The sequence below is a fragment of the Phyllobates terribilis genome, unplaced genomic scaffold (genome assembly GCF_046119375.1).
Source record: "Phyllobates terribilis strain yellow unplaced genomic scaffold, ASM4611937v1 Scaffold_10__3_contigs__length_209671492, whole genome shotgun sequence".
NCBI lineage: Eukaryota > Metazoa > Chordata > Amphibia > Anura > Dendrobatidae > Phyllobates > Phyllobates terribilis.
This window is the reverse complement of record NW_027362770.1, coordinates 148,489,559-148,504,017: the sequence shown is the minus strand read 5'-3', so window position 1 is coordinate 148,504,017 and position 14,459 is coordinate 148,489,559. Positions and strand designations below refer to the sequence as shown.

At 43.9% G+C, this 14,459-nt stretch overlaps 1 protein-coding gene across 4 annotated transcripts in view; it reads right to left on the bottom strand.

The window, feature by feature from the left end:
- RFX4 (regulatory factor X4) overlaps window positions 1–14,459 on the bottom strand; it is a 94,105-nt gene that overhangs the window by 57,468 nt on the left and 22,178 nt on the right. For 3 of the 4 annotated variants that reach the window (XM_073649910.1, XM_073649912.1, XM_073649911.1), the window contains exon 2: window positions 1,444–1,530. In XM_073649910.1, coding sequence (XP_073506011.1) covers window positions 1,444–1,530 — 87 coding nt within the window. Of the gene's footprint in view, window positions 1–1,443; window positions 1,531–10,722; window positions 10,817–14,459 lie in introns of those variants that run through there. The other variant, XM_073649913.1, reaches the window with a different exon arrangement.

The window sequence follows — 14,459 nt, the reverse complement described above, 5'->3', positions numbered from 1 at the left end:
TGTTATACCGTGCAATTTATGGTATGAAATTATTTATTAGTATTTATTATTGCTATCATTATTATTAATACAGTTGTAGTAGCAGCTTTTTTATAGAAGTCACAAGAGATGAGCCAATGGACTTTTAAGACACAGGTTTAACAGCCCTATGAGTTGTCCATGGACCAGCGCCCTGCGAACCGCCTCCTCCTTGCGGGGAATCCCTGGTGCCTCCTCTGATTTGTAGGCCTGGCACATCATCATCACTGTGATGTGACGCCCACATGGTGTTGCACCAGGCCTACTAATTAGAAAAGTTGTCTGGGATACCGGCAGGTAGGAGGAGGTTTGCAGGGCTTCTGTCCAATGAGCACGGACAACTAACCTGGCCACTGGACCATGGTCTTGAGAATCGATTCACTCATCTCTATAAACCACAGGATCAATACAATCGAACAGACACTCCCATAGATATGAACAAAGCCTTTATCTGATAAAAAGGCAGACAACCATGAAAGAAAGCTTCCAGACACAATTACAGTCAATGGTTTGTGTAAAGCGGATGTGACAAATCGGTTACACCTTCGAATTTAATTTTTCAATGACTTTTTAGAAAAATGGAAAATATGGAACATATCCTTACGAAGTTGCAACTACTGTCATTCATTTCAGAGATGCTTGGTATCTATCTTTGGTCACCCAGTCACTGACCATCCAAACACATATATAAAATACTTTGCGCTTATTCCTCCATGTCCTCCTTTCTCTCTCTACATTTACAAGTCTCTTCTGTCCCATACAGAGTTTATTTTTTTGTCCTTCCAATATCGACAGGTTTGGCCGACGGTCTAATGTGTATTCGGGTGCCGGCTGACTGATGGTCAGGAGAGATGTCGATCAGTTTTCAGACTGCCGATCACATTGTTCTCCCTGAGATAACTGCCGGCCGATGTTACAATCTTTGTCTTTCTCATACAAAACACAGGAGCACTCAGCCGGATGAGTGCTCCAGTGTTCGACAGGGGCAACTGAGATAGTTGTCGGCTGAACGATATTTCGTCCGGCAGCCATCATGACCATCTAAGGTGATGACCAGCTTAAGAGGTCCCATACACAATGGATATTATCCGTCTGGAAGTTCTCTCGCCCCCAACTTCACCTGCCGAATACTCATGTTTTCTATGAGAAAGACACTGCCATACTTTTTGGTGGCGGTCAATCACTTAGAGAACAAAAGGGTCATCAGTCTGAAATCGTACATGCCAGATCCTTATCTCCCATGCATGACATGTATGGTCACCCAAACTAACAAGTTCTGGATGGGCACTTCTAATGTGAAATTGGCCAATGTTTTAAGAGATCTACCGGCGTATAGATAACCTGTACAGACAGAAAACTTTAAAATGTAATAATTTAGATATGTTGTCAAGAGAAGCCACTTAATAAAAATCAATAAATACTTACTTTCTTCATTAGAAACATTGCCCAGGGATGTGTGGCTTGAATACCGCTTGTTTTCGCTTTCACTGAGACACCGTTCAATCCAACTTTCTGGAAAACAAACAAACATATATTACATTCTGATTTATATACATTGCGCTGCTCTAAGTTTCCTTGTTCGACTACTGCATCTATAGTATTCAATATTGCCCATTTCTTGGTACTTTGTCAAAAGAGCTTGCAAAGCATATCTGCGTTGAAATTTTTTCCTGGGAGAGACCTTGCTGATGCGGTATAACTACCTTGTGTCTTGTTGTTGTGCTCAGTTTTGCCATGGTGTATAACATGTGACATGTAACTGTCTTCCACAACCTCTCCCAGTTTTAAGCCTCCTACACAGCTGTTTCTGTTTCAGTTAATCACTGTGTCATACACCTGACTATAATCCTACAATGTCCCTGACTTTGTGCAAGTAACCTAGAAGAATTGATGCTGTGGTCACTACAGATGAGCAGATATTTTGAAATTAGAATTTACCAACTTCTCAAAATTTTCTACATTTTCAAAGAAAATTGATTTGTGACAAAAAAAAATCACTGGAAATCTAAATACTGTAAAGCCTCTAACTGCCTGTAAAATTTTACGTTCTTAACACTCAGAGGACTCCTATAACTCTATTGAACCTCTTTTGAGCTCTTTAAGCCTTAGAAATGTCCAAGTGAGCTCAACCTATCTGGCTAGGTGAAAGCAGAAAGTAAAAATTAACAGGTCTGTGAGAGCCAGAATTCTTGCTGGTTGGTAGGTGATCAAATACTTATTTCATGCAATAAAATGCAAATTCATTATGTAAAAATCATACAGTGGGATTTTCTGGATTTTATTTTTAGATTCTGTCTCTCACAGGTGAAGTGACCTACGATAAAAATTACAGATCTCTCCATTCTTTGTAGGTGGGAAAACCTGTAAAATCGGCAGTGTATCAAATACTTTTTTTCCCCACTGTAGGTCCTGTCCCGAGTGGGTACACTTTGTCGAGGTGGGATGGCTTTTATGCTTTTTTTTTTTAAATCAAAATAGTGTTAACTAAGGAACCTGTTATTTACATGTACTATTACTACTTACTTACTGCAGAGTATTTGCTCATTTTGTTTTTATATTAGGTTCTGTCTGTTAAATGGCCACAGTGTGAATTTGCAACTACACATTACACTTATACCAAGATGTGTTTCGGCTTATTTCTTCGGTTTTATTACACTACTGTATATGTGAGTGTAACGCACCCACTGGGACACAAGTGTTGCAGTGACTGAGGGAATACGCAGACTGAGCTGATATGGTGAGCAGCACAAACTGAGGTAGTGTTACTGCTGTAACGTGACACGGGGCGGTAGCCATGAGCGAGGTACTCATCTCCTGCACCCCGGCACTTTACATAAAGGTAGGGGTCCTGACTGGGTGTGTAGACTTGTGCTGTGAGGGTCATACGCCTGTGCAGGCCGCATGTAACCGATGTTGCTGGTTGGCCAGGACCAGATGTTAACCAGTTCATGAAAGGAGACCACCAGTTCTTAACAAACAATGTTTTACTGAACAGTCATTGAGTGGTAACTATGTACACAGGATAGCAGGTACAGAACTTCTCACACGTTTCTTCATTAATACAGAGCATCTCAATACACAGTCTCATTACTTCCTCGGCCTCACACACTCCGGCCTCCATTGGTCTCATTTCCTTCACCATCACTCAGCTTAGCACCACAGTACAGTCCGTGACAGTCATTTCCTCTTCCCGCGGTTCCACGTCTGGTTCTCCTCGTAGAGGAGAGGGTTTGCCGATATGGCCGGACTTAGCTTCAAGCTCTCTGATGCTTAGGGAACTCCCGTCCAGGGCACTCACTTTGTCTTATTTTCTATTCTGTCATGGCCTGTTATCTTTAAGAGCTATAAGCTACCGGGACTGTGCTGCTAGACGTACCTTTGTCCGGATCCTTCTCACTTGTTCACTCTGCTCTCTGGTCAGTCCTCTGAGCTGGCACTGTCCTCCTCTCTGTGCCTCTGTAAGGCTGCGTGTACACGATGCGTTTTTCATGCGTTTATGCTGCGGAATTTCCGCAGCGGAAACGCATCAAAAACGCATGGTAATCCGCACCCCATGGTCCCCAATGGCATTCTGCAATGTCAATGCACATGCTGCGGATTTTTCCGCAGTGTTTATGCAGCGCTCAAAAATCTGCAGCACGTTCATTAATTTTGCGGAAGCGCCGCCATTGACTTGCATTGAGACGCATAGAAACCGCGACTGTACATTTGTACAAGCGGATTCTATGTGTCTCTATGTGCGGATGGTATCCAGTTCTGGAGGAGAGAAGACTCTCATCCAGACCTGGGTACCATTGTACTTGTAAAAAAAAGAATAAAAAAATAAAAAAGTTTATATTCACCTTTCCGACGTCTTCTCTCTGCATGCCGGCAGCGCTGAAGGACCTTCGGTGACGTCACAGTCATGTGACCGCAGGCCCTTCACCGCTGTGTCTCGCGATATGCCGGCAGCCGGGAACCAGACAGGAAGGAGCGCTGCAGCACACGCCGGGGCATCAGGGGTGAGTATAGCTTTATTTGAAGCATTGTTTTACGGTCACACTGTATAAATCCATGCTGTTTGCATGGATTTATATAGTGTGACCTAGTTGTCAAGCACTTTCCAAGTGATGCTAATCACCTGGAAAGCGCTTGTCAATCTGCATGCGGAAACCCATGTGAATCCGCATGTATTCCGCATGTATTCTGCAGGAAAAACGCATGCACAATCTGCATGCGTTTTTTCTGCCAGGGAGATGCAGAAATGCTGCAGAAATTTTCTGCTTCATTTCTGCATCGTGGGCACATAGCCTAACTCTCTCTCTTTCTCAGTCTATTCCTCAGGATCACGCTATCTCTTTACCGATATCCTTTCTCTCTTGCCACAGAACACCCTCTGCATGTGACCCTGCTGAGCACTCAGACCAAAGGCCCTGTCTGACTCACTACCGGGAAGTCCTTTCTGATCCTGCTGCATCAGCCTTCCCTCTCTGGGCTAATCCCAACACTTAACTCTATCCTACCCTACTTACTGTCTGTTGCTGGGCAGAACTCAGCTTCTTCACAGTACAGTGCAGAACATTACAATACATCACCATTACAATTCACATTACACATCTCCATCACAACAACGCATAACAATAACATTAATGTCTTCAAGGAGGAACAGGACAATATGTCCATCTCCTTACACTGCAATGGCTGACTGTCCGGCATTGGGGGAGAAGTAGGTTAAGCCAGCTGCAGGGTGTGGACGGTCATGAAAGATTTTACTGACACAGTTCACAAACTCAACAGAACAGTCCTTAAATTTTTGTCTGAAGAAGCAATGAAGCATAGTGGTTACACCTCTAGCAGGTACATAAGCATTGTGGTGCAACTTCGGTAAGGCATACTGCAGAGCGGTATTCACAAAGCGGCACAATACTTGAAGGGAACCTGTAGTCAGAAGAAATAGTATTTACCTTTAGCCATAGCGCTAATCTGTAGGTAAATACTGATTTAAACATAACCAGTAATCTAATGAGATGTTTGGCTGCAGGGAGAACATTAACTTATATTCTCTCTGCAGCCACTCTGTTCTAACCAGGTAGGCGGCTCTGGCAAATTCTCAATTCTTAGATAAAATTTGTCTTTACTGAATTGAGATTTTCTCACTACTGAGATAGGAAAATGACAGTTGGTGCTCATAAAGTTCTATGGAGAACTGTAAGGGTATATGCACACGTTGGTAATTTTTGCAAAATAAGCACATTTTTGCTGTGATCTTATTGCTCCTTTTTCCCTCCTCATTAGTATGGGTGAAATCTTCATCAAAAATGCTGAAAGAATTGTCATGCTGCAGATATAAATATGTTCCTAATCTGCAAATTAAAAATAAGCAACGTGTGCATGAGAAGTCAGGGTTCTCTTTATTGGTATCAGGAATCTCTTCAGGTTTTGTGAGAAAACTGCGCAGAAAAAAGCGACAAAAACGCAGTGTGTGCACACAGCCTAGCTGCCGTTTCAGGAGAGCTTGCATCAGAATGCCTGTGGCTGCTCTAACTCCTCCCCCTTCTCTCCATAGAATCTTATAAGCACAAACTGTCATCTCCTAGCTCAGTAATGGGAACATCTGCATTGACTGAATACAGATTTTACTCATAAATTAAGAGTAAAAGATCAATCCAATATGAGAAAAAAAACAGATTTATGTGATAAGATATTACAAATTTGCTTATTTTCATGTGTACTATTGATTTAGGAAATAATACTTAAACCGGCGGTTACTCTTTAAGCTAACGAGACGATCAACTACACTGTTACATAAAGTAGAAACTACATTTGTTGCCCACATAATACAAAGTAATGGAAATAACTCTTGTACATATAGCATAGAACAAGTTTAGCCTTTTGGCTAAGATCAAGTGTAGTATCATTAGAAAAGGTGGCTTTGGCCTGGGCCGCCCTAGTAGATCGGAACATCATGCACACTGGGTTTGGTGCGCTGGGCAGTACGCCGGGTGGCTTATATAGTCATCCGGTGGAGACTCTGGCCCTCCAGGATCGAGGTCATCAGGTACGCTAAGTTTGAGAGCTCAAAGTGCAAAGTGGTGACCCTGGAGTGCCTTCACTCACTGGGCGTGGGAAACCCACTGGGGTTTATGGCACTTTTCCACTGCCCTTCAAATGTTCACACTTATTTGAGCACACAACCTTTTCCATACCTTTAGGTTAGGATGGGGAATTTTTAAATTCCGAGTCAAAGGTCCGGCTAGTATTATACTAGGAACATCTTCATCACTGAGCAGGGGGTTGGACCAGATGACCCTGGAGGTCCCCTCCAACTCTAGCATTCTATTATTTATTTGTGTCAGTCACTAGGACTTTTCAGGGTGCGGTTACCTCATGGGTTCCCTCCTGATCGGTCTAGGGGGGGAAGTATGGGGCAATCAGGTTTCGCTCTCTGGCTCTCCTCTCTCAGGAGGGGAGCCAACCATCGATGGGGCCTAGTTCTCACTTGGGTGAGAGCCTAGGCAGATGTTGGGAGCAAGATTGGGTCTCCCTTGGCTTCATCTAGGGGAGGCTTCTAGTCCCTGACCTTCGATGGCTTGGAGGAACGGGGAATGGTTATTGGAGGACTTTCTCCACTTGGAGAGGGCTACATTTGACTGCATCCTAGTGCACCTAGTGGCACCATTTGGTGTCCGGGTGGAGAGCACGATCTCAGGCTTTCAAAAGAAAATAAAATGACGAAATATACATAAGTAGATGAAACAGCTTTTCACTAATTGTGTGCAATAGGAGAAGAGACAGGTGGCTTTTAAGGCTAACATCTGTACCTTTATGGGAGCTCTGAGTGGCAGTAATATTTAAGCTCTCCATGGCAGCGTTATTAGGTCATGGTTTCGATAATGAAGTCTCAATCCTGCCTTGCAATCAGAAGCTCATGTATGCTACAGACACTGAACCAGCCGGGGGCTGCGGGAAGATATGAAGTCAGTAACTCAAGATTTGTGATTCCACAGGTGGTAAACCAATAAGCCAAAGTATCAAACAGTTGGTAAAATTTACTGCTCTTTTTAATGAAAAAAGAAAAATGCAAAAAAAATAACCACTTTTCGACACAACGGGAAATGCGCTGCCCTTATTACATCCCACAAGACTCCATTGTGTCCCTCACTCAGCACAAAAGCTGATAATACCTAACACATAGATTTTCTGAGAACGTTTCCTTTGAACTCACTAGGAAATCATGACGTCACGATTCTAAATCAGGAAACCCTTGCTTATGACATTGGAAAAATTTCTACTCCCAACAATCTCAATTTTCTCGTGTTATTAGAAGTTTCTAGTGGCCACAAAAAGACTGTCCATTATTGTAAACACTTTAAAGAGGTACTCCAGGATTAGAGAAAAAGTAAGGGTAGAAAATGTCATTCAAAATTAAATCCCTAAATATAATTACTTAGCAAATCACACTTGTTTTGTTTAGGGAGATAATCACATTAGAATGGCCTCCTTCTTATCTAGAATGTTAATACGTCACTTGTCTATGTTCATAATAGATATTTTGATGTAATATTGGAGATACCAGGGATGCTGAGGTAAGTAGAGACTGTTCACACTGCTGTCCACCCTGTCTTTCTGATCTTATACTGGAGATACTATGAGTGCTGAGGTAAGAAGAAGCTGCTCACTCTACTGTCCATCATGTCTATCTGTCCTAATACTGGAGATACTAGGGGTGCTGAGGTAAGAAGAGGCTGCTCACACTGCTGTCCACCATGTCTATCTGATCCAATACTGGAGATACCACTGGTGCTGAGGTAAGAAGAGGCTGCTCACACTGCTGTCCACCCTGTCTATATGACCTAATATTGGAGATACCAAGAGTGATTAGATAAGAAGAGGCTGCTCGACACCATCTTCCATGTAACTCGAGTCTTCCCCACATCACTTTGCTCTTCCAGCTACAAGAATCGATCCTGCCGACTACGGCAAGTATAACATGGTGCAGGGAGGTAGCTGTGGGCGAGGTATTTGTCCCTTGCGCCCCGGCACGTTATAAAAAAGTGGAGGTCTTTGCTGGGTGAATGGCCTTAAACCCATGCAGGCCGCATGTAACCGTTGTTGCAGGTTTGCCAGGACCAGATGTGTCACAGTTCAATGAGGGAGACCACCATTCAAAAATAAACTCTTTACTGAACGGCAGTTTGATGAGGGTTATATACTAGGGATAGCAGGTACGCAGTCTTATGAATGTTTCCTTTACAACTTTAAGCATTTTCCTCACAGTTTCCTTCCTTAGTAGTTTACTCCAGGATTTTCTATGTCCACTGTTTCTCCCTACTTCACCACAACCTAGCTTAAACACAACAGTCCTGACCAACAAGTGTCATCTAATTGTTCTCGTGAATAAGGGTCTCGAGCCTAGGCATCCTCTCCTAGGACCCATTTTCAGAAGGTCACTCTGTCTCTTAGTCACTTATGTGCTGGACCACGCTATCCCTTTTCTTCGGTCTCCTTTCACTTAGGGTAACACCAGGATCCAACACTGCTCACCTTTGACCTTTAGGTCCACTTACTATGCACTTCAGGCCCTATCTGACTATCTGACAGTAAATTGTCCCTTTCCCTGTAACTCAGCCCCTCCTTCTCTGGGCTAGTCCCAAATATTAACTATAATTATCCCTATGGTCAAACTACACACATCATTAATGCATAACACTATTCACATTACACAGCACAGTTCACATTACATCACAACATCTCATCATATATTACATTTCCATTACACCACATAGCATAGTGACAATAAAACTTTTTTCTCGAAACGTGAGCTGCATGTCCGTATCCTTACACTCACACTGCTGTCCAGGATGTCATTCTGACCTAATACTGGAAATACCAAGAGTGATTAGGTAAGAAGAAGCTGATCACACTGGTACCTACCCTGTCTTTCTGACCTAATACTGAAGATACCAAGAGTTATTAGGTAAGAAGAGGCTGCTCACACTGTGGTCCATCCTGTCTATCGGATCTAATATTGGAGATACCAGGGGTGCTGAGGTGTGAAAGCTGCTCACACTCCTGTCCACCTTATCTGTCTGATCTAATACTGTAGATACCAGAGGTTCTGAGGTAAGAAGATGCTGCTCACACTTCTGTCCACCCTATCTATCTGATCTAATACTGTAGATAACTGAGGTGCTGACTTTAGAAGAGGCTGTTCACACTCCATCCACCCTATCAGTCTGACCTAATACTGGAGATACCAGGAGTGCTGAGGTAAGAAGAGGCTGCTCACACTGCTGTCCACCCTATCTGTCTAATCTAATACTGGAGATACCAGAGGTGCTGAGGTAAGAAGAGACTGTTCACACTCCTTTCCACACAATCTGTTTGGTCTTATACTGGAGATACCAGGAGTGCTGAGGTAAGAAGAGGCCGCTCACACTGGTGTCCTTGTCTCTTTGATATAATAATGGAGATACCAGTATCGATGATTTTTGGTGGTTTCTTGTGCCCTGGAGTCTTGTGAAGGCATGGAAATAGAAGTGGAAGCGGCGGAGAATGGCATGGAGATGGGTATGGATATTAAAAGAGGGAGTGGCTGCATAAAAAAATCACCAACACCTGCCAGCAAAGGTTGGCATGTGTGAACTTTAGTGGTCTTGGAATCCCCGTGTCATGCCCCCTGAGGTCCTGCACTAAAAATGGAGCAAGGAGGAGTAGTCCTATATACATAGATGACAGGTTTCAATATGTGCAATGCCGGGTGGATATCAATGACTAGGAGCTTACTTGGTCACTAGGCTCAACCAAGCAAAGAACATTCTTACAAAACCGAAGTAGTCGAGCAAATGGGTACAAGTAAATGCTGAGAGGTTGTCTACACAGAGACAATGATGTGAATTTAACTGAGGTAATGAGACAACAGAATTACTGGTCGGAGAAAAGAGCACATTAAGTGGAACTCGAATATTGTGCAATCATGGAGAACAAGGAAAAAAACTGTTTAGTAGTGACAAGCCAAAAGAATGTAAAAGAGCAAAAGCAACACAGATCTTCCTAAAAGGGTTCTCTGTAAATAGAAAAGAAAAAAGGAAAGAAAAAAATGCCATTAGAAATACGTTCCTAAATACCTTTAATTAGTACATTTGTATTGTTCAGAGAGGTAACATTTTAGTGTTTTAAAATGTCGGCTTTTTTATTACACTAACAGAAACCTGTCCTAGAACAATAACAGGTGAGCATGTGCACTAGGAAGCTCCACTGCTGTGACCTGGAGTAGATTGACAGGATCTGGTATAGGTTATCTCCAGGTCACAGCAGCCGTTCAGCATTTAGGATGATAGGATGGACAGCAGTGTGAGCAGCCTCTTCTTACTACAGCCCCCCCTGATATCTCCAGTATTAGGTCAGGTAGAGAGCAGCCTCTTCTTACCTCCACACTGTTGGTATCTCCAGTATTATGTCAGATTAATAGGGTGGATAGCAGTGTGAGCAGCCCCTTCTTACCACAGCACTCCTGATATCTCCAGTATTACATCAGATAGACAGAATGGACAGCAGTGTGAGCAGCCTCTTCTTACCTCAACACCTTTGGTATCTCCAGCATTATGTCAGATTATTAGAGTGGACAGCAGTGTGAGCAGCCCCTTCTTACCACAGCACTCCTGGTATCTCCAGTATTAGATCAGATAGACAGATTGGACAGCAGTGTGAACAGCTTCTTCTTACCTCAGCTACACTGGTATCTCCAGTATTAGATCAGATAGACAGAGTGGACAGCAGTGTGAGCAGCCCCTTCTTACCACAGCACTCCTGGTATCTACAGTATTAAATCAGACCAATGTGAGTAACCCAAATAAGTGGTTTGAAGCATACATTGAAATAATTAAAATACCTTTATTGGGAATACAAGTGGGTACGTTGTGGCAAAGAAGAGAACGCACATATTAAAATTAGTTACAAAGTACAGAGAATATGCAAGATACAAAATGCTGCTATAGGATCAACATCCTGAAAAGTAATAAGTTCAAAGATTATTATATTTATTGATATAGCTTGTGTAGAAATCAGGTGGGACATAAAGTACAAAGGGTACCGAGGAATGTCATGATGGAAGTTTATTACCAGGAGGGAATGTATAATGATTACTAAATAGAGATAATTGTAGCATATGGCATAATATATATTACCCTCTCGTATAGTATAAAAAATTGCACATACCCTTAACACAGTATAGTATGAAGTATATTAACCTCAAATTTTTTTCACATTTTGGTTGAAAATAAGTATTTGGTCAATTACAAACAAGCAAGATTTCTGGCTCTCACAGACCTGTAACTTCTTCTTTAAGAGGCTCCTCTGTCCTCCACTCATTACCTGTAGTACTGGCACCTATTTGAACTTGTTATCAGTATAAAAGACACCTGTCCGCAACCTCAAACAGTCACACTCCAAACTCCACTATGGTGAAGACCAAAGAGCTGTCGAAGGACACCAGAAACATAATTGTAGCCCTGCACCAGGCTGGGACGACTGAATCTGCAATAGGCAAGGAGCTTGGTGTGAAGAAATCAACTGTGGGAGCAATAATTAGAAAATGGAAGACATACAAGACCACTGATAATCTCCCTTGATTTGGGGATCCACACAAGATCTCACCCCGTGGGGTCAAAATGATCTCAAGAACGGTGAGCAAAAATTCCAGAACCACACGGGGGGACCTAGTGAATGACTTGCAGAGAGCTGGGACCAACGTTACACAGGCTACCATCAGTAACACACTATGCCGCCAGGGGCTCAGATTCTGCAGTGCCAGACGTGTCCCCCTGCTTAAGCCATTACATGTTCGGGCCCATCTGAAGTTTTCTAGAGAGCATTTGGATGATCCAGAGGAGTATTGGGAGAATGTCATATGGTCAGATGAAACCAAAGTAGAACTGTTTGATAGAAACACAACTCGTCGTGTTTGGAGAAGAAAGAATGCTGAGTTGCATCCAAAGAACACCATACCTACTGTGAAGCATGGGGGTGGCAACATCATGCTTTGGGGCTGTTTCTCTGCCAAGGGACCAGGACGACTGATCCGTGTACATGAAAGAATGATTGGGGCCACGTATCGTGAGATTTTGAGTGAAAAACCTCCTTCCATCTGCAAGGGCATTGAAAATGAAACGTAGCTGGGTCTTTCAGGGCAATGAAGGAGGGGCTTTGTAAGAAGCATTTCAAGGTCCTGGAGTGGCCTAGCCAGTCTCCAGATCTAAACCCTATAGAAAACCTTTGGAGGGAGTTGAAAGTCCGTGTTGCCCAGCGACAGCCCCAAAACATCACTGCTCTAGAGGAGATCTGCATGGAGGAATGGGCCAACATACCAGCAACAGTGTGTGTCAACCTTGTGAAGACTTACAGAAAACGTTTGATCTCTGTCATTGCCAACAAAGGATATATAACAAAGTATTGAGATGAACTTTTGTAATTGACCAAATACTTATCTTCCACCAAAATTTGAAAAAAAATTCTTTCAAATTCAGACAATGTGATTTTCAGGATTTGTTTTCTCATTTTGTCTCTCATAGTTGAGGTCGACCTATGATGTCAATTACAGGCCTCTCTCATCTTTTTAAGTGGGAGAACTTACACAATTGGTGGCTGACTAAATACTTTTTTCCCCACTGTATGTGTTTGTGTGCTATCTTCTTTGCCACCACGTACCCACTTGTATTAACAATAAAGGTATTTTAATTATATCAACTTATGTTCAGACCACTTATTTGGGTTACTCATATAGGTTTGGTTCTTTTCCGATTGGTCTATTCGATCTATCCAGCAGACATACATTTATCACTATGCGGGTGATTTCCACAAGGAACTATTAATATAGACATGTATGTATGCTATCTGCTCGTCCTGTATATCATTTGTTTAAGTATTAGATCAGATAGATGGGGTGGACAGCAGTGTCAGCAGCTTCTTTTTACCTCAGCACCCCTGGTATCTCCAGTATTAGATCAGATATGTAGCGCCCCGAGGGTTCGGCCGCTACAGGGGTATTGCACCTCTGCCAGAGGTGTGATATTCCACTCCCGGGTAAGGATGGAGTATGGACCAGGGCTCAGTTAGCTGCATGCAACACACACACCCCTTTTCCGGGGGACAGCTCAACGGTGCTCCCATTTATACAGTAATGCAGGCACAACAGACCATGTCCCTGTCTGGAGTGGGGAGGGGGGAGGAAAACCCAGTGATGTAGGAGCAGAAGGGGACGGTTTCTGAGCATAGGTAGGAGCTCATTGGGTGCTGGTCACCTGAGCTCACACTCAGAGGGGAGGTATAAAAGGTGGGCACCATCTTAGGACGGGAGTCGAGTGAAGTACAGTGAGAGGAGAAGACAGGGAGTGGAGGCTCTGTAGGAGCTCTGCTCAAAGGCAGGCCTAGGGTGAAGGCCAGAGCCTGGGAGGAGAAGGAGAAGTAGGCCTGGAGAAGAGGCCGAGGGAAGGAGGAGAAGAAGGAACAGGAAAGGAGAAGGAGTGACAGAGAAACAGAAGGGCTCAGAAATAAAAAGGCAGAAGGGACCCTAAGGACCCAGGAAATTACAGGTGACGGGTCAGGCAAGAAAAGGGTACCGGATCCCAAGTTGGTGGAGGCAAATAATCCTCAGCCAAGAACCGGAGGTCGTGATCATCACTTGGTGCGACCCCCTGCTAAACCTTGCAAGGAAGGCACCATATAGGATAGCGGGAAACAGGGCCCACGTTTACCCGCATAGATCCGTTTCAGCTGGACAAAAGCTTGGTCACTAGTGGGGCACGAGCCAGAGGAAGGATAGAAGGGAGTCCTGTGCCATACTCCTGAATTGCCTGGGGGTTGACGAGCCCCTCACCTGGTGGACGCAGCACGGCTTGGGCAGTCACTACCTGTACAGAAGTGGCTTGGAGTATAAGAGTATAAGTGGCTTGGAGTAAAAGACCCTGGACTGCAACACATTGTCTTTGTGCTTCTTACTTCGCCAGCACTAACGGTACTGGGACTCCCTGCACCATCACTCCCACCATCTACACCTCGCTGCCCTGAGGCTACACTCCTCCCGTAGGGAGTCGTACTATTCTCTGCTGCACCCACAACACCAGCCTCAGCGGTCTGCACTGAAGCGGCAGTTAGCCCTGACCGCAATCCACGGGTGGCGTAGTCGGACATTACCTAAAACATATAAAAGGCTGCCACTGGTCTGACCACCCTGAGCCACGGACTGGGTTGCCACTACTACCCCCATCATTACACTGAAGCCCGGTTCCGAGTGCCCCAAGGCCCAGGGGGCGAGTCAGATAGACATGGTGGACAGCAGTGTGAGCAGACTCTTCTTACCTCAGCACCCCTGGTATCTCCAGTATTAGATCAGATAGACATGGTGGACAGCAGTGTGAGCAGCCTCTTCTTACCTCAGCACCCCTGTTATATCCAGTATGAGATCA